We start from the raw sequence: 22,007 nt of genomic DNA, 5'->3' as shown, positions 1-22,007 counted from the left end.
TAAAACAAAGTCGCTTTCTCTGTCCCTATGTATGCTTAAATCTTTAAAACTACGCAACGGATTTTGATGCGGTTTTTTTTAATAGATACCTAGAGTGATTCAAGAGGAAGGTTTTAGTATATAATTTATTAGGTTTTAGACAAAGCGGGCGAAGCCGCGGGCGGTAAGCTAGTTTAAATAAAATACTTCTTGATCAAGTTCTTAAACACCTTTAATTCCAATTTTAATTCTATAGACATCTGACATACCTTAATAATAATAACCTTAGAAATCTTAATTTTTTTGTTGCAAAAAAAATATTTTTGTAATAACAAGTTTGATGGGTGTCATTGTTTCTATATTTATTTTATTATGGTTAAATTGTATAATTTAATAGCCCATTGTTTAATTTGAAATATTATGTAATTTATTTTAATACCTATTACTTATTAGTTTAAAAAATACACCAAATAACTATACAATATTGTAATACATATTATTTTGTGTTCAAAATAAAATGAATTAATTACTTAATATTAGATTATTAATAGCCAGATACACAAATTTCAGGAATATTTGTTTTTAATAATTAATTTTAAGTTTATAAACTTTTTTACTTACCATCTAGGATCAAACTAATAGACTACGTGCCCATGTTGAATAAATTATGGGTCATTTGGCCAGGTGACCTATCTAGAACGATATAAGAACATTAAATAATAAGATTGGAAACAGGGCGCAACCCCGGGCCAGATGAAAAACGGCAATCGTGGTTTTTTTAGAATCTTTATGTAATTTGCCGTGATGTAGACTATAATAGTCCAGGATCCTTCGCCCATTTTTGCACGTGATTACTATCAAGCTAATTTTCCGTGAGTAGCTTTATTTTGATGAGACGCCCAATAATTTCATGTACGAAACTCTCAATTGCGGTAGCTAACAGAGCAGTGCCGTCTTTAAGGCAGGGCCCGCAGGGCCCTGGCCCGAGGCCCCGAGGTAGGCAGGGGCCCCACAATTCTGAAAATTTTCGATATACAACAACAAATTTTATAACATAATAAGAAAAATATCAAATCACACACTTGGTAAAATAGAAACAAGATTTAGAAAATTTGTTTAAAAATTTATTTTTGCACTAAAATAACAGTAATTATATACAGCTTAAAAAACTTTTTTTCTCGATTTCTTCGCAGCAAAATTAGATATGAGTTCATCAAAATCAATCGATTTTAATAAGTCCGATTCTATACTCATTAAACTTAGGTGATTCAATCGTGACTGTGACATTGTGCTTCGATGATCGGATTTTATCAACTTTAATCTAGAAAATGATCGTTCACCAAAACAATTGGTGATCATTAGGGTAAGGAATATTCGGAGACTTATGTAATTGAGAAAACGTTTACATTATATAAACAACATGGCATTATAAACATTACATTTAATCGTTTGTTTAAAGAAATTAAAATATACGAAAATTGTAAATTGTAAGAAATTAAATGTATGCATGGCTAAAATTACGGGTATTTAAAACAAAGCAAATAAGTTAATTGTAAAGTAAAAATGAATTAAGAAATAAGTTGAAATGCCAAGTGTTCGTTTGAGAAGCCATTGAGAACTGAGGTCGATCCGGAACGACGAAATATTGTAGTCCGATCTAATACAGCGGGGACAGTTTACGGCACTTCCTCGAAGAAAAACCGATAGCCCTTGTTTATTAAACAAGATTCGGCGCAGCATCGCGCTGTAGTTATAGACTTGGTATGCAGTGGCTCGCTAACCAATGCTGTTATAGGCTATGATGTCACGGATGACGTCACTTTCATATATTTGTATATGAATAAATATAAGTATTGTTCTTTGTATAGATTATAATATATGGTTTTCATTCAATTTTATTTAAATTAGAATTGGTGGGGTATTAGTTTTTTAGATTCAAAAAATTTATTTATTGAACTGTCATAATATGTGGGGTGTTAAGAGACGGGGTTACGATTTTGCCTATTGCGTTATTGTAAACTGAAAAATGATAAAGTTAAAATTTAAGGATTTTCCATCCCTTACATAGGCCCCAGCCAGTACCTTGGCCCATAGCCTCGTTGATCCTAAAGACGGCACTGTAACAGAGGTAACAAGGATACAATTTTTTGATTTGATGGTTCTCAAATATTTATTACGCAATGTTTCGAATATGATAAAGTTATCATATTCGAAACTTTAATATACATTTTTTTAGATATATACAGGGTGTCCCACTATTGGTATACTAAGCGCGAAGGGACTTGTAGTTTTGCATACCCTGATGACGTAAAAAATACTTAAAACAACAAAATTACGTCAAAAATGTTTTGCTAAATTTTTCCTGAAAATCCATGTTTTCTTCTCTAACTTCGCGCAGCCGGCATATACCGCTTCTCTAATGTGAGCATTTTGTCTATGAAAACATAATCTTAAACGATATCTCACGTGCTGGTGGCAAAGTTGGGCGGGTTGCTTGTTATGTGTGTACACATAGAGATTTAAGAATTCATCTATTTGAAAAAAAAATGCGTCTGGAATTTTATAAGTATTTTTTACGTACTCAGCGTATGCAAAACTATAACCTCCTTTGAGCTTAGTATACCAACAGTGGGACACCCTGTATACATTAAGAATCTAAGAAGAAAAACGGTTTAATCTTCGGTATTAAAAGGGAATTCTACCCGATTCAGGCCTTAAGCGTGTTTTCTTTAAAACTATCATGTACCTACCTATGTTGCTAAAATCGGTCACAAGTGCGTGGTCTTAACCGGCACGTGCCGGCACTGTGTTATAACTTTTGACCTTTAAAATTACGCAACAGATTTTGACGGGTTTTTTTTAATAGGCAGAGTAATTCATCAAGATTTGGTATATAATTTATTATGTTTTAGGGAAAGCGGGCGAAGCCACATGTAGAAAACTAGCTATAAAAAGGTGATGATCGCACAATTTTTTGCTTATTCATATACGCACCGTACGGCGTACCTATATACATACACACATACATGTTTCAAAATTATTTTGTACAATTAGAAAGCTACATTTTTACTGAGTTACATCCTTACTAATATTATAATCGCGAAAGTATGTTTGTTTGTCTTTCTCTTACGTCGCGTCTCAACGGGGCGATTTTATGGTATTACTATTTACTAGCAAACCCGGCGAACTCCGTTTCGCCACCAGATGGCTACGTTTTATATAACAATTCATTTTTCCCGCTTTTCTGGTGACATTTTTCCCGAATTTTCTTTGCTATAAACCTCACGGAGCCCGAGACCTTTCCAACGAATGCAAAACCGTGGAAATCGGTTCGTGCGTTCTGTTGTTATAGCATCAGGAAAGAAAACCCAACTTATTTTTATTTAATAGAAGATTTTAGTGTCTGGTCACTGGTGATAGTAAGGAGTGAAACATAATATGTATTTATATTATATTTTTATGTCCCGGTACAATCCCAAGTACATTTATTTGAAACTAGCTATGCCCCGCGGTTTTACCCGCATTGCTACGCTCCTGTTGGTCTTAGCGTGATGATCACAGACATACATGTCTGTGGTGATGATAATATAAGCCTAATGAAGCCTCCCTCGATAAATGTGTTATCTAACACCGAAATAATTTTTCAGCAGTTCCTGAGATTAGCTCGTCCAAACAAAGAAACTTTTCAGCTTTATAATATTAGTATGACTAGCAGTCCACCCCGGATTCGCTCGTGGTACATAATATAATATACATATGTATATATAAATATAGCCTATCTATATCACTCAAGGATCACGTCCATATCCAACAGTGAGGTATTGAAATCGGTCCAGTAGTTCATGACATTAGGGCGTTAAAACAAAAACTTCTGCTTTATATTTTTAACTATAGGTACCTATAGCGGTCCGCCCCGGCTTCGCCCGTGGTACCTACATGTTTACGTTTTTTTTATAAGAACCATCCTCGTACTTCAAGGAATAGATTCCGCACCGCACGCGATGACAAAATATTTTTTACACCTTGGGTTATATTATTGCATTTTTGGTAAGGATGTCTATTTTTTTTGAAAATGCAATATAGCCTATGTTGCTCAGTGAAGATGCAGCTTTCTAATGGTGAAAGAATTTTTGAAATCGGTCCAGTAGTTTATGCGTGAAAACCATACATACATACATACATAATTACAAACCTTTCCTCTTTATAATATTAGTATAGAAATATTTAAAACCTTATATTTTAAATACTTAGTACAAATACTAGGTGTGGCATATATATATATTTTTATCAAAATTCGTAATGACCCAAAAATGTTTATCAGTCAGACACCGGTTATCTCACAGTTTACTGTATCAATCATGATAATATTTTCAATTTTGATAAAAAAGTAAGTATGCAATAATTGTATGGTAATAGATATTAAAACTCTTTGAAGTATGAAAACTAACTGTATTTACATAATATCTCACAAAAAAATACCACCTACTTAATAATAATATAGTACATTAACAATTTTATAAAATATGTAAAATTAAAAACGTAATGTTAATAAAAAGTTTAATCATTATCACTACAAAAGTCGCTATCGCTGTCTGTCCGTCTCTATGTATCTTTAAAAATACGCAACAGTTTTTGATGCGGTTTTTAATTTTTTATTTGCTATCTCTACATGTTGATGCAGTTGTATTATTATTTTTCTTGAAGTGAAACTTCTTTAGGCGCGTTGAGAGTAAGTTTTCAAGGAAGCGTCATGGCAATACCATCACGTCATGGAGTAAGGCGACGATTTTGGTATCTTTGAATCTTGCGAAAGAAGTTTCACTTCTTACACGTGTGCTCGGCACACACGATCTTTTTTTATAAAAAGGTAAGATTTTATTTTTACGTCTGCAGGGACACTAAAAAAAAAGTCATGAACAATTGAAAAGGCAAACTAATCAACGTTGTTACAATAACTTTCTTTTTTTGGGAAGTCGGTTAAAAAACGGTAAAATCCATTCAAGCGCACGGTGCATCGAATTTTGTAGAAACTGACACAATTGTGTCTCTTTCCTTTACACAGCTATTCATATGTTTGTCCTTTTCTGCTATTTGACATTTCTTATAGGCCTATCGTTCTTTTACTTTTTCGATATATTTTCTTTTTATTAGAAACTAGCTTACCGCCCGCGGCTTCGCCCGCTTTGTCTAAAACATAATAAATTATATACTAAAACCTTCCTCTTGAATCACTCTATCTAAAAAAAACCGCATCAAAATCCGTTGCGTAGTTTTAAAGATTTAAGCATACATAGGGACAGAGAAAGCGACTTTGTTTTATAATATACGTAGTGATGAATCCCCATTTCCCCTGGTCACGACTCACGCGTGAACGGGTGGACCGATTTCGATAATTCTATGTACTGATACTTTAGTGAATATAAAATAATAATAATTTTCCACTGTTTTTCTGAAATAAAATTTAACACTTGCTCTTAATTTATTATTATATTATGTTTTATAGTACTTAATCATAATTATTTCGTGAGAATTCTATTGAAATTTTAATCTTTTATGAGAATTAATTAATGGTATTTTTTAAAACAAGGTTTGATGTTGATTTGCTTGCGTCATCACATAATCACGATCCCTTATTACACGTTCAATTTATTTGCTCAAGTAATTTATCTCTATGTTGAATTTCATCAAAATTAGTTGAGCCGTTTTGGTGTGACAACGTAACATAAAAACGTACTTACACGTACAACGTACAAAAAACATACTTATAGCACAGACTAATAATAATATACTACGTATACAATAATTATAGTAAGTAATAAAATAATAGAGATTCATATAACTGAGCTTTTAATCACTAAAGGCGAACCCAGACGAAGCCAGGGAAAATAACTAGTATTTACTATAAATCACCGGTACCCGGATAAAAACTATGCTCATCCAGACATCTATCTCTGTACCAAATCTCATGCAAATCCGATCAGCTGTTCTTACGAAAGAGCGACAGACAAATATTGATTCTCAAAAACTTTCGCGTTTACATAATACATTAAATACAAAAAATATCGTAATGTATCGATAATCTTTTTTATACAGATAAAAAAAACGGACAAAAAACTCTTCATACATTTTTTATATAATAGAAATTAAATTATTCATAAACTTACACAAAAAGTTGTTAAACCCATAAATCAAAAACTAATTAACACATAATAAAAAATACGCAAATCGTTTTGTACAATATATTTATTACACTTTCACAAGAACTACTCAACAAATTTAAATGAAATTTCCTTCACAGATAGATTGTACAACAACTTTTACTTTAAAACCTAACAATGTAAAACTTACCTCAAAAACATTAAAATAATCAAAACAAATTTACTTACAAGTACGAGAAACTATTTATTATCACTTCACACAACTAACCGACTTACAACGAAGCAAATATAGTACTGACTTTCATTTGAGCAGAGAATAACTTAGGGCTGTGTCACGTCGCTTTTTAGGGTTCCGCATCGAATTTCTATACTAACACTAGCGGTCCGTCCCGTGGTACATGTCTACGTTTTCTCTGCATAAGAACCATCCTCGTACTTCAAGGAATATAATAAAAAAAGAATTAACGAAATCGATTCAGCTGTTCTCGATGTGCTTAGCAACAAATTTAGCGATACGCGCTAATCACAGAAACCACGGGTCCGATTTGAACAATTTTTTTACCGTTACATAGCCCATTTATCGAAGAAGGCTATATGCTATATATCATCACGTTATGACCGATTACAGTGGAGTTATGCGAGTAAATCCGCCGGACTACGCTGGTAATAAAATATAATTATAAAAATAAAAAAATAAATAAAAATTGTTTATTTCTTTTAAACAAGTTTTCATCTTGGGTTGGAGGTAATTATAGTTTACAGACAATAAAAAGCACGTTTTAATAATATTACACTCACGATATAACCGATCCTTGATAGTATACAATTCCTATTCAATTAATTCCTTGATTGTCTTTCCGTTAATATCCAGGGTCAAAATTATTTTAAACTAGCGGTCCGCCCCAGCTTCGCCCGTGGTACATATTTACGTTTTCTCTACATAAAAACCATCCTCGTACTTCAAGGAATATAATAAAAAAAGAATTATCGAAATCGGTTCAGCTGTTCTCGAGTTATGCGCTTACCAACACATTTTGCGATTCATTTTTATATATAAGATGTAAATTGTTGGAATATTGATATTATTTAAAAAGAGCAACTGCAGAGTTTCTTGCCGGCTGTCCTCTGTAGAAACTTTTCGAACAGGTGGTAAATATAATTATGTATTAAGACTATTTAAAAGCACATATTTAAGTTTATTTGAATAATCTATAGATGATTGAATTTGATTATGAAAGAAAATATGTACTAGGTAATGCCAATAACCTTTCGGGATATTGTAAACAAAAAATATATACATAGCTCATTTTATTCGGTAAAGGTTTTCTAACGGTAAAATTATTAATTATCATTAATGACAATTATTGAGCAATAACGTAAATGAGGTCAAGCTGCCTCAGCATTATTATCGTGCGACGGCCGAGCCGGCCGGAAAGCGCAGTTCTTCCATAGCAGCGCCCGAGTGCTAATCTATCCGCTCGAATCCGCGTGAATTATATATAATTATTAGCGATAATTAAAGTGTTCCCAGTTGTCCCATAATATCATAGCATTATTAGCAGCATATAACGCGACCTAAATACAGTCCACATTCGATGTAATACGTAAACCGTACAATAATTAAATAATTGTTCGTGCACGAGCTTTTGACTTAATATTAGTAGTTAGTTAGTTACCTATAGAATAAATTAATCATAACGTTTTTGCATGGTAATACAGAACCCTTTCTATGTAAAGCCAGCTCTCTCTTGACGTTTATTTATTATTATGACTGTTTTGTCTTTTTGTAAATAAAATAAACATTTCACATTTCTTTTGTATGCATCATGTCAATAAATTTTTTATGTTATTATGCTAATCACGCAGAAATTACTGCACCGAATTGAATGAAATTTGTAAGCTGATATGTTTAATATTTCTACACTAATATTATAAAGTTGATAAGGATTTTTGATTGTTGGTTTGATCGCGTCAACCTACGTAACAAATAGTTCGATTTTTGCCTCTTTTAATTCTAAGGTAATTCAATTTCTAACGCTAGATTCAAGCTTCGACCATTAGGAGCAGAGTATCAATGAAAAATATTGCAAAAATGGGAAAAATATTTCTTTTAACAGGAGGCATTTTTGTGAGATAGAGCTTTAGTTTGGTTTTAAGTATCTATACAAATATTATAAAGAGGAAAGGTTTGATTTTTTGTTTGTTTGTTTGTTTGTATGAATTGAATAGGCTCCGAAACTACTTGGCAGATTTGAAAAATTCTTTCACTGTTGGAAAGCTACATCATTTCTGAGTGACATAGGCTAGGTTTTATCCCGGAAATCCCACGGGAACGGGAACTATGCGGGTTTTTTTTGAAAACGCGGGCGAAGCCGCAGGCGGAAAGCTAGTATAAAATATTAAATTGGTTTGTGAAAACTTTCAAAACGCAAAAGCTTAGCTTCGGTTGAGCTAAAATTTTGACACGATAAAACCGAGTGAACCCAGTTTTTTGTGAAAATTCTACTGATCATTGCGTATATCGAAGTTATAAATATAAAATGGTAGCTTTTTTTCCAAATATATATAAGTATTATTAATTTATTAGTATAGAACTAATAAATTAATAATACTTATTGCAGGAACTACTCGATCTACTTCAAAAAATTATTTCTCACAGTGATCCTCAAAGGCTAACCGTACTATCTACGTGGTTCATAATTTTAGGTTTCAGACAAAGCGGGCGAAGCCGCGGGCGGTAAGCTAGTTGTTTATAAACAAATAATATATTCGATATAGGTAATTTTAAACTACTAATATTATAAATGCGAAAGATTGTGAGGATGTGTGTGTGTTTGTTACTCTTTCACGCAAATACTACTGAACCAATTATGTACAATGAAATTAAGCACCCATATAGAGGGTAACTTGGATAGTTGGATTAACACATAGGGTAGGTTTTATCCCGGAAATCCCACGGGAACGGGAACTGCGGGTTTTTCTTTGAAAACGTGGGCGAAGCGCGGGCGGAAAGCTAGTATAAGTATATCTATATAAATCTTTGATATAAATAATTTATGTTGAAAAGGAAATGTCCATGAACTTAAGATTGAGCAACTTTTCAATTACAATGCTTTTTTATTGTATAAAAATTATTTTTTAATTCGTTTCCTTGTCTGAATTCACGCAACTATGTGTAAATAAATACGGTAGATCTGAGAATATATTTGTTAACCATTTTTCTTATCTTTTTATTGAAGTGAAACTTCTTTATCGGGGTTGGAAAAAAATTTAGTGTAACATTTTTCGTTACGCGTGACATTTGTCCGTTACGCGCCATCTTTTTCTTGTCCCTATCACGCGTGATTCGACGTATTTCTGTAAAGTTGCATATAGTAAATTATTTTTTGAAAAATAAGGTCATAAAGAAGTTTCACTTCTTACGTGTGTACCTACACTAGTAAGTACCTACACGCACACATTTATTTCAATAAATAATAAGTCATAGCAAGTAAGTTCTTTAATTACTTTTATTTATTTATTATACTTATTTAACTACTCCTCAACACAAACTTTAAATGCCTCAAAATTGGTATGAAGGTTGTACACTTTTGAACACCTGCTTATTTTTAAATATCATGAAGCTATTTTTAGTTAATATGGCTTTTAGTATATGTATATTACGTGTTATTTTTAACACGTTTTTATAAGCTTCACCTGTATGTTTATATGTACTCATATGCAACCGACTCCTTAAGACTCGATTTTGACCTTAGATTTTGACCTACTTTAAACGGACAGATTTAATTCAAACTTTGTACACTTGTCATGGATCGGTGATAAATCTTCTTAATATAAAAATGAATCGCAAAATGTGTTGGTAAGCGCATAACTCGAGAACGGCTGAACCGATTTCGATAATTCTTTTTTTATTATATTCCTTGAAGTACGAGGATGGTTTTTACGTAGAGAAAACGTAAATATGTACCACGGGCGAAGCCGGGGCGGACCGCTAGTTGATAATACAATTATGTGTATTTTAAATTATTTTTATTTATTAATAGACAAGGCTAATTTATTCATATACCTCTATATATGTAAAATAATTGGACAATTGAGGATATCCGTAATAATATAGGGCGGTTAGGTATAAGTTGGTATAGGGCTGTCACTAACGAAAAAATATTGAAATATTTTTTTAAATACTCCTTCCATCTTCTTTCTTTCAAAATATCTACTGAATATATTATTTACTTTAATTATTTACGGTACGTTTAAAATTATTTTATAATATTTATTACACAATTAAGATTATAATAATTAATCATCATGCATCAGTTTATATACAGGTGATCTCCATTTTTTGTAAGTTTGTATTAAATATTAATCTCTCGCACAGTGAATGCCAAATTTAACACATTAGGCTTTTTCGTTAAAAGAATATAGTAACACAAATCACTACACACTATGCAACAAAGTCGCTTTCTCTGTCCCTATGTATGCTTAAATCTTTAAAACTACGCAACGGATTTTGATGCGGTTTTTTTAATAGAACGAGTGATTCAAGAGGAAGGTTTTAGTATATAATTTATTAGGTTTTAGACAAAGCGGGCGAAGCCGCGGGCGGAGGCGAAGCAAATCTCCTCTTACTTCGTAGAGCAAGAAGATTTAGAGGCGATCAAAGAAAATAATTAATAATAAAAACTAATGATTGGCAGCCCTATTTCTATTATTAGATCAACACTGAGTGTTGACCCTAGAGTTAGTAACCCATATCTAGTGCAAACACGTGAATGCTAGATCATATTTAGATCTTAGCCTGTTCCTTGGAATTCCAAGATTTTAAACTACTACTATAGCTATTTACCCGCGGCTTCACCTGCATGACCCGCGTAGTTAAAGTAAAACCAGCATAGTTTTCCCGTAGGATTTATTTATTTATTTTATTTATTCATACTTTATTGCTCTGACAAAACTTAACTAGGAACTTAATCTAATTATAAATTAAAACAAATGGCGGTCTTATCGCTAAATAGCGATTTCTTCCAGACAACCAGACGTACGAAAGGAAGTTAGCTTGAGGAGATTCCCGTAGGATTCCCGTAGTTATCTTCTACTAGTTGTGCCCCGCGGTTTTACGCACATTGCTCCTCTCCTGTTGGTCTTAGCGTGATGATATATAGCCTATAGCCTTCCTCGATAAATGGACTGGGTATCTAACAGTCATTAGCGCGTTCAAACAAACAAACACTTAAGCTTTATAATATGTATTACTAGCTTTCCGCCCCCGACTTCGCCCGCTTTGTCTAAAACCTAATAAATTATATACTAAAACCTTCCTCTTGAATCACTTTATCTATTAAAAAACCGCATCAAAATCCGTTGCGTAGTTTGAAAGATTTAAGCATACAAAGGGACATAGATAGGGACAGAGAAAGCGACTTTGTTTTATACTATGTTATATGTAGTTATAATATTAAGTATAGATAGTAAATTAAATTATTTGTCGAACTGTCTCTACAAGCTCTACTCTTACTGCATTCATTTTTAACCAGTAAAATACCGGTTAAATCCACAATGTGCATAAACACATAGGTATTCGTTAATTCAATTACTTACTTCAATATGACTATCTTCCTAATATAATCATACTAATATTATGTTTGTTTGTTTGAACAAGCTTATCTCAGGAACTACTGGTTTAAGTTATAATTTACGGTACCTATTTTAACAGTATGTATGAAACTATCATTCAGAATGACTTCAAGAAATCAAAGTTTTAGACACAGGAAGTAGGAACCAAAGCTGCCGGCGGAATACGGCTACGTAAACATAAATTACGAATACGTAAATCTTAATATATATAAATCTCGTGTCACAATGTTTGTCCTCAATGGACTCCTAAACCACTTAACCGATTATAATAAAATTCGCACACCATGTGTAGTTCGATCCAACTTGAGAGATAGGATAGTTTAAACATGTAGGTACCACGGGCGAAGCCGGGGCGGACCACTAGTATAAATTAAAAATCGACAGTTCATTTGCATTACATCATTCAAACATAATTGGATGTTTACAAACAAATTATTCTATACAATAATTACAATTAACATGTTTACAAACATATAATTGATGATTTACGAAGGAAGAGTTTATAAACAAAATATTTATAAATTTTAAACACGACTTAATATAGGTAGTCTATTGAAATTTTACTGTGAACTAGCGGTCCGCCCCGGCTTCGCCCGTGGTACCTACATATGAAAAATAGATGTTGGCCGATTCTCAGACTTACCCGATATGCACAGAAAATTTCATGAGAATCGGTCCACCCGTTTCGGAGGAGTATGCAGACTAACATTGTGACACGAGAATCTATACTAATATTATAAAGCTGAAGAGTTTGTTTGTTTGTTTGATTGTTTGTTTGTTTGTTTGAACGCGCTAATCTCGGGAACTACTGGTCTGATTTAAAAAATTCTTTCGGTGTTAGAAAGCTCATTTATCGAGGAAGGTTATAGGCTATATATCATCACGCTACGACCAACAGGAGCGGAGCCACGGGGGTGAAACCGCGGGGAGCAGCTAGTTTTATATATAAGATAAATCATAGAAATCTAAATAACAAGACACTTGTTATTTGTCTTGTTATAAATTAGATTTCTATGGAATAAATCTATCTCTCTTAAAAAAGTCAGTGTGAGTTGCAATACTCCTTGGAAACGGCTTGACCAATTTTTATTAAACTTTTTGAACATTTGTTTTGCTTTGTTTTATTCTGTGTCTTTCATACTTCTACATCTCTAGAACGGATTTATCTTCAAAAAGGCGTACGCGAAGCAAAGTTAGCAACTAATATACTAAAGATATTTTATTTTGTGTTAAACAAAATATCAAAGCTTTAAAATCCTAATATTATAAATGCGAAACGAAAGTTTGTGAGTATGGATGTATGGATGTTTGTTACTCTTTCACGCAAATACTACTGAACCAATTACAATCAAATTTGGTATGGAGGTAGCTGAAGACCCAGAATAAGACGTAGGCTACTTTGTATTTCGGGTATCGCACAGGAACGGGAACTATGCGGGTTTTTCTTTGAAAATGCGGGCGAAGCCGCGGGCGGAAATCTAGTTTTAAATAAGAATAAAATATATATTTTTTAATTAATTATAGCAGTGGCCATATTACGGTTACCCTTTGTGTGAAAAATATTAATTTTTAACGGGAAAACATTAATTTAGGTCAACATTACTTGCGATCAAAGATATAAAGAAGAGTTTGTTTGAACGAGCTAATAACAGGAACTACTGGATCGAATTGATTTTTTCTTTTATAGCATTCTTTTAATCCTAATCACTACATAGTCTCTGTCCCTATTAAATCTTTAAAACTACGCAACTGATATTGATGCGGTTTTTTAAATAGATAGAGTGATTCTCGAGGTAGGTTTTAGAATATTATTTCAAAGCGGGCGAAACCGCGGGCGTGTCGTTAGTAATACCACAGACTAATAATAATATACAACGTGGTAATACATATTATAATTAATGCGAAAGTTTGTATCTTGTTTAGTTTGTTTGTTTGAACGCGCTAATCTCAGGAACTACTGGTCCGATTTGAAACATTATTTCGGTGTTAGATAGCCCATTCATTGAGGAAGCCTATATAGGCTGTATAATTAGGAAATAATATTGTAATACTGTGGTATAATATCATCACGCTAAGACCAACAGGAGCGGAGCCATGCGGATGAAAACTGAAACCGCGCGGCACATGTTAAGGCGCTACCCGGCAATTTCGACTATGTTCAACCTCTATAAAGTCTGGTACAACATAAAGCACAATACCGAAAAAAATATATAAAATAGGATGGTCTTTGATCTTTAATTGCTTGCGAGGATTTTTTTCCAAAGTTAATAGATTTCTAGAAAAAAAATGTGCCGTGGTCATCGATTTTTCCGCAAATACTCTATAAACTTCGTAACCTGCTGACTTAGAGCTCTGAAAATTTTATGTTTAATAAATTATCAGTTACACAACAGTCCCTGACGAGGATATTTTATTTCACTGATTAGTATCTTTTTAAATACAAAATGCGAGGAAAAAAGAAGGTGCAGCGGGAGAGGTTTGAGATCCGTCAAGTATGGTCAAGGTTATTAGCGCATGTATAAGCCTTAATAACTATTGTAGAGCCATTTTAATAGGCAACATTTGACAGTTCAACAAAATTCAACAACGTAACCTAGTAACCACGACATAGAATAACATGATATTTCGTTTTGTTAGAACTGCACATTTGTTTAACTTTTTTCAATTACGATTACATATTTATAATAATAATGACCGATAGAAGTAATTTTAGGACTTGATTTTACTGATAAACCATTCTAAACATAATGAACAATTTCTGATTTAAAGAACTGACGTCGCTACAATTTTGTGTCAATAAACCTTTTTTCTTTTTAAATACCAGAGACGTTACTCTAAAAATCGAAATCTGACATCTAGAATCGAATGCATTGATTACTTGGGAATAAAAATTATCATAAATTATTGACATGTGTTTCAAGTTCGATTGACAAATGTTTCAAGTCCGTATCGATTAATTCACTTTAATCGATGTTTTTAAGCAGGTTACCACCCTATGAAGATAAAATTGATAGACGTCAAATGTTGCCTATTAAATTGGCTCTACTATAAATATAAAATAAGGTATTTAACTAAAGCTTTATAAACGGAATAAAAACATGTACTTCACTATCACTACATGACCTAGTATAAAACAAAGTCGCTTTCTCTGTCCCTATTTCCCTATGTCCCTTTGTATGCTTAAATCTTTAAAACTACGCAACGGATTATGATGCGGTTTTTTTAATAGATAGAGTGATTCAAGAGGAAGGTTTCATGGTTTTAGTATATAATTTATTAGGTTTAAGACAAAGCGGGCGAAGCCGCGGGCGGTAAGCTAGTAATCCATAAAGTATTGGTATGTGAAACTTGTAATGGGTATTTTTAAATAACAAGAATATTATATTTTTAACATTACAAAAGTTATGCAAAAATCTCAGATAAAAAAACTTAAAAAAATAATAGAGAGCTATTATATTTAACAAAATTATTTCTAGTCATGCTATTATAAACACACTAGACCTGCAATCTATTAAAACCCATATAATCATAATATCATAATTATTATTACTAATTCACGAAAGCATAGGTATTTAAAATTAACACAGACTAGACCATATTATAATAAATTAATAATGCCATATCAAAAAAAATACTTGAAGATGTGAACAAGATGTGAACGCAGTCCAAGAACATTGCCTTGCAACTTGACACAGTAATTTTTCTAATAAAAATTAAGGCACGCCTCCGGTCTATTAAAAATTATCTCATCACTTGACATGCGCACCGTTGTTGCTTATCACCTCATTCAGGAGATTTAGACAAGGACACGCGTATACACTAAAAAGAGAAAAATCCAAAAAACCTAAATACAAGAAAAAGATCACTCAAATTATTATGTCACCTATTGCCTCACTTTTCACTTAAAAAAAAGAAAAATGTCACATTTAAAAATGGAACATTACAAGATTTATACGGCTACACTAACTGCATTATGCCTGTTTTTTAGGTCATACAAATTGTCACAGATTATACAACATTACGTGGGCTCTAACTATAATTTCCCACTAACACTGGATTACTTAATACATTACATACTCACCTATTTTCGAAAAGGGATTGATGGAACACATTAGAAAACTTCACTAGCACATACTAAATAGGTTATATATTATGTCAATTTATTTTTAACAAACGCGCGTCCGCCCGTGGTTATATTAATAAAAATTCGTTTGTGTTTTATATGTTTGAAACGCGGCCGGTGTGAGATCGTATGGAATAAAAAAATCAATCGGGAGACAGCGCTAAACGGGAGCCATATTGAATGTAGCTAACTGGAAACGCGCATGCGTACTAAACAAGATAATGTAGACTAAATTAGGATTAGAATCGCGCCTTGCTAGTTCACAAATCCGCCCATAATAATCAAAAAACAAAAACGTAATATAATAACACTTCGGACTTCCCTATTTTTTAATTGACTGACAGATTTCAAATCTAACGAACTGTGTGCAAATGAAAATTCCCGCGTTTTTTCTCTAGTGTTGCTAGTGACATTTTCATTGTGAAATATTTATTTTTACGCTTGCAACAATTTAAGATACTGTAACAATTGCAATGGTCCAAATTACTTTTTATTAGCTCTTCTAAGGCTCTTCGTATAATGCTAGAAGATATTAATATTAAAATCTGTTCGTAGGTAGAAGCTATATTTTTTAAACTTTATTTTTTGAGTTTTTGTTTTAAATGTAGAATAGCATCTAAAAATAATAAGTGCTACAAGAATGAACGGCAGAAAAAAACAACAACGGTATTTCTTAAAAGTAGAAATAAAACAAAAAATTGAGAGCTTACTGTGAAAATAATTATAGAATAACAAAAATATGACATCAAAAAAATTAATACTTCTCCATATTATGATTTTTGTAAACAAAAAATTTAAAAATGAAAAATAAATAAGACACAAAACTATATTGTATTAGCTGTTTAGCTTAGAACAAATAAATTACTTTTTTTTCTTTGTCTAAATCACAAATTTTAAGAGTAGTTACTTAAACTGTAAACCAGAAAGAAAAGGCTTTTTTATTTCTATTTATATTTTAATAAGTTTTGAACAAGTGACTTGTTCAAAAATAACTTTACACTTGCATCTTTCCTCGCTATACTTTTCTTTTCATTAATTAATTTTGTACGACAAATGAATAACTTTCTGTGAGAATTTCTTCATTAACTTACTTTTATATCTTTAGTTCATCATTAATATTATAAAATTATCAAGAGATAAAAAATACTTTAGTAAACTAGTAAAATAGGAACAACATGGGAACAACCTATTTTCATTTGCCACTAGATGGCGATATAACAAAGGAAAAATAAAAAACTCTTAATTAAAACATTTATTTCATTATCTGATTACCTAAAACAAATTACTGACTGCCTTAATGCATGTAATCGTAATTTAGATTATTTATTATACTTTTATTAACAACTAGCTGTTCCTCGCGGTTTCACCCGCATTGCTTCGCTCCTGTTGGTCTTAGCGTGATGATATAGCCTTCACACCACCGAAAGAATTTTTCAAATCAGATCAGAAGTTCCCGAGATTAGCGCGTTCAAACAAACTCTTCAGCTTTATAATATAAGTATAGAATAAATAAATAGAAACAGAACAAACTGATTACAGTTGTTTCAAAATCCTGAACATTTATTGAAATTTTGTCTAGTCTTATTAAAAATATAGATGATTTATCCAACTTTTAACTACATTCAATATATGAACAGAACAGAACAGGATTGAACAAAACATTTTAACTTCATTTGTCACTAGATGGCGCTGTCTCAAAAATCAATTAATTCATAGTTCATACATTTACAACTACCCTCAAAAAAGGAAAAATAAAAGAAACATTGCAATTTAAATAATTTATTTCATATCCTCATCACGCAACTCAATTTTATCGCTATGTTTTATTATTTCGTCTATTTTGTGTAGATCCTTCAGCGACACTTCCCCGCTACCTCTTTGCATGGGCTGTGGTTGGGTTGGGTCTGGTTTCCAACCCACGAAGTTCAGGATTTGAAACGTTGCGGGTACACCACGTGCGTTTTGGTCTGGTACTTCCTGAAAGATTTTTTTTTATTGGTAAGTGGAAATGTGTGGAAAAACGTATGTCTGATGTAAAACAAATGCTATATAATAGATATGGATACTAAAATAAAGGGAATTTTTAAAATTGGCCTTCTGACCGTGGCTTCGTTAATGTAATATTGTGTAACATTATCACGTGACTGCTATTAAAGAAGTTAAGAACATTTAAAAGCTTATCAATTTTTAGATTTATTAGTGAATGAGTTATAAACGAATCAATGAACGAATATATAGGCTTAGTTCTTCAAACAAGTAAACGAATGATTAGATCATGAAAAACATGCGTCAGTGAATGAAGTATAAGCAAACGAACGATACAACATAATATTATGTAGTATATGATTGAAGAAAAGATATAAGATGCCTTAGTGAATGAACGAACGAGCAAAACAATGAATAGGTGCATAAAAAAATGAATGATCGATTTATGACTACATGCTTAAATGAGCGAACAAACGAAATGCTCAATTCTAGTAACGAATGAACATTTTTATTTCCAGCTAGTCAATACATTTATTAATGAAATGCGCCAAAGAATGAATGAACGAACGACCGAACCAACACCAATAAATACATGCATGAATGAACTAAATACAAACGAACGACCAATCATATTAAGTTTTTGTAACCCACCTTCCCATACATTTCATCGTACAACGCGGCCGCTGCAAACTGGCATTCCCTTTGCAAACACAGCGGGCGGTTCAACGCCGCGTTCGCTTCGCCCAGCGCGCGCACGTCCTGCATCACGTGCCACGCGGACGGGTACCACACGGTTAGCGCGTCTACGTCCACCGTCTGTAGGGTGAAACCCGCCCTAGTGGAATAGCAATAAGAGCTACAGTCCCGTAGCAGTGTGTGTGTGTATGATTGACTTAAACAATCAATGTTATAATCTATAAAACAAATTTAATCTTGCTAAAATAAACTTCTATTGCAATTTTTTCCTGATTTCGTTATAGTTCTATCGAGTTTCTTGCCGATTTCTCTCGTTAATGAAGCAAAATTACAATTTTATAAGGCTTGTAAAGTTTACATGAACATTTTTTTTTTTTGTAAAAAAAAATCTTAATTTGAATTTGATATCTTTGGTTTTATGGCATTCAAAATGCTTCATAAATATAAATTTATAAAGTATAGAAAAAATTCACTCGAACTCGACTCGAACCCGCATCCTATCACGCCAATCCGGGGCGGAAGCCTACTCAGCCACGCCAGAGCGATCGAATTTATTCTATTCTTTCAGTTTTATGTGAAGGAAATCTTAATTTCCTTCCCTGTGTCCTTTAGACATTCATACTCACGCATTCAATAACCCGCCTATATCCCTAGGCCGTGTGAACGGTGACACGTGCGCACTGACACCACCGAGCCTTTCCGATTCAGCTAATTGTAACGATTGACGTAACTCCACTAGCGTGTCGCCGCCGAACATGCAGCCTATGAATACCTGGAAATTAATAAAAAAAATTGTAAAAAAATAAACAAAAATTGTTATGAATTACTATCAAACATGCAGCTGCATATAGTAATAACGATTAATTAGTAGTGTTGAAAATTTAAAGGGATCGAAAAATACTTGTAAGTATTAAAAAAACCATTATAAAAAATATGCACAAAAAATATTGATATTTTTGAATTGAAAAAAATGCAGTTATTAGTTAATTTAAAATAACATTTATTAAAGAAAAATTCGAACATCAAAAATTTCATATACTCTCAAATAAAAAATAAAAAATGTATGCGTGTACTAGAGTACACACGTAAGAAGTGAAACTTCTTTATGACCTTAAAAATGACACGAGTATGGCGTAACGCAAAAATGTCACGCGTACGGCGTAACTCAAAAATGTCACGCGTACGGCGTAACGCAAAAATGTTACACTAAATTTTTGTCCAACCCCGATAAAGAAGTTTCACTTCAAAAAAAATTTCATTTCTTTTTTGTCTACATTCTTTTATACTCAGAAATACAATACTGACATATTAAAAAAACATCATTTAATTTTAACATTAAAGTTACCTTACCCCATCTGGTTTTAAACAGTTCATGATTTTATCGAAGCATCCCGGTAAATCGTTCACCCAATGTAAAGCTAGCGATGAAACAAATAAGTCCACACTGTTTTCTGGAAACTAGAAAAAATAAATTATAACATTTTAAATAAAAAAACCTTTTTGAAGTGAAACTTCTTTATCGGGGTTGGACAAAAATTTAATGTAACATTTTTGCGTTACGCCGTACGCGTGACATTTTTGCGTTACGCCGTACGCGTGACATTTTTGCGTTACGCCATACTCGTGACATTTTAAGGTCATAAAGAAGTTTCACTTCTTACGTGTGTACATGCATACGCCATACTCGTGACATTTTTAAGGTCATAAAGAAGTTTCACTTCTTACGTGTGTACATGCATACATTTTTTATTTTAATAAAATTAACACACCAAGAACGTTATAAAACAGTAGGTCAGAATCAGGCTCCTTTAATATTTGTCAAAATACGACAATTCAATTAACACTAGTCTTCAATTCACAATTTTAACTTTTCATCTATACTATACAGCTGAAGAGTTTGTTTGTTTGAACGCGCTACTCTCAGGAACTACTGGTCCGATTTGAAAAATTATTTTAGTGTTATACACCTAGCCCATTTATCGAGCAAGGCTATCCATACTAATATTATAAATGCGAAAGTAACTCTGTCTGTCTGTCTGTTACTCAATCACGCCTAAACTACTGATCCAATTTGCATGAAATTTGGTATGGAGATATTTTGATACCCGAGAAAGGACATAGGCTACCTTTTATTGCGAAATATGTACCACGGGCGAAGCCGGGGCGGACCACTAGTATGCTATATATCATCACGCTAAGACCAACAGTAGCGGAGCAATGCAGGTAACACCGCACGCCATAGCTAGTTATAAAAAAAAGACGGATTGCACTCCGGGAGTGCCGGCAGAGGTGAAAACTTGATTATTAACGTTGAGCATGTTTGATATTTTGGAATGGTATCCGTCTTACGCTTTTTCAATCAGGTCACGTGTCCTGACGCGAGTTTAAGATTTTATACCCATTACAGAAAAAGTGCTCAACGCCGCTAAAGAAGTTTTCACTTCAAAAAACACTTACATCAATATTCTCCTCATCCATCACAATCTTTTCAAACTTCACTCCGTCACCAACCAACGCCTTATCAAGGTGCGTCTGTGATGTGTCACATAATATAACTTTCTCTACACTGTCGGGAAGGAAATGACGCGAAACGTAACCTCTGGACGCTCCTGTAAAACATAATATCAAAGTAAAGTTAAAACTAAACAGAAATACATAAAAATGAATTGCCAAATGTATGCTTTATTCATGTTATTTTTAAACATTGTTAAGGGTCAAGCAATTTTCTTTACTATTAAATAATTGTGTTGGCTTCTAGATCTTAAAATAAATAATGTGTTCAAGATTATTGAAATACTTCAAGCATTATTCCTAAATTTTGCTATTCATAAAAATATTTCCAATTTCCAATTTATTCATAAAATACGATAAGTCATAACTTAAACAAATGCATTAATTAATTAAATACTATTGCAATAATTACCCAGCTCTACAGCATTTTTAAAGACTCTTTTCACATCAAAGACACGATCAGCTGTTCGCCAACCTATTTCTTCTTTTATATATTCATATAAATGATAATCTTCCCTTTGTGCTGACCTTTCTTTTTGCAAAATCTTCGCTTTCCGATCAAATACATTCATGCTACGATACACTGAACTAGCAGTTTTCTTTTTAGGTACATTGGTACTATGATTTCGACTTAAAAATTCAGAATTACGTAAAATAATACTACATTGTTTTGATTGAAGTATCCTATTGAAAACTACAGCTTGTGCCATATTTACTCATAAGGTCCTAAACGTTAATTACAATAAGTTATTATGAAATTAAATAGCTATTATACATAAATATTTATTTCTTTCGAATATGTTTCGAATATATTTTTGGAGGTTATAAATTTATTGACAACTTCAACGATGACATAAAAATATAAGTTCAAAAATCTTCCTAAATATAGCCCGTAAGTGGAGAATACACGTTTTAAGTTT

General features: G+C 32.6%; 2 protein-coding genes across 2 annotated transcripts in view; both read right to left on the bottom strand.

Annotated features, from left to right (window-relative positions):
• The window catches only part of LOC149475533 (putative fatty acyl-CoA reductase CG5065), a gene marked incomplete at its 3' end in the record, with an annotated part of 59,854 nt that extends 53,434 nt beyond the window's left edge, over positions 1–6,420 (bottom strand). The window contains exon 1 of the mRNA XM_089713225.1: positions 6,366–6,420. The remainder of the gene's footprint in view (positions 1–6,365) is intronic.
• Positions 6,421–17,570: 11,150 nt separating this feature from the next.
• LOC149475532 (arginine-hydroxylase NDUFAF5, mitochondrial) lies at positions 17,571–21,905 on the bottom strand. Its single transcript, XM_089713465.1, has 6 exons — positions 21,500–21,905; positions 21,034–21,185; positions 19,927–20,034; positions 19,203–19,348; positions 18,532–18,715; positions 17,571–17,871 (listed from the first exon to the last, which is right to left on the bottom strand). The coding sequence occupies exons 1-6, from the start codon at positions 21,795–21,797 to the stop codon at positions 17,674–17,676; spliced, it is 1,086 nt and encodes a 361-aa protein (XP_089569591.1). The 5' UTR covers positions 21,798–21,905; the 3' UTR covers positions 17,571–17,673.
• Positions 21,906–22,007: the final 102 nt, after the last annotated feature.

The sequence above is a fragment of the Colias philodice genome, chromosome 30, assembly GCF_061535455.1.
Source record: "Colias philodice isolate Cphi_HAF_F1 chromosome 30, ilColPhil1 Martin Lab GWU primary, whole genome shotgun sequence".
Classification (NCBI taxonomy): Eukaryota; Metazoa; Arthropoda; class Insecta; order Lepidoptera; family Pieridae; genus Colias; species Colias philodice.
This window is presented reverse-complemented; position numbering and strand designations above follow the sequence as displayed.

Coding starts and splice junctions, on each gene's coding strand:
- LOC149475532 (XM_089713465.1), bottom strand. CDS start 21,797: ATGGCACAAGCTGTAGTTTTCAATAGGATACTTCAATCAAAACAATGT. Junction 21,186..21,499: donor TAAAAATGCTGTAGAGCTGG/GTAATTATTGCA, acceptor TATGTTTTACAG/GAGCGTCCAGAGGTTACGTT. Junction 17,872..18,531: donor ACGATGAAATGTATGGGAAG/GTGGGTTACAAA, acceptor AAAATCTTTCAG/GAAGTACCAGACCAAAACGC.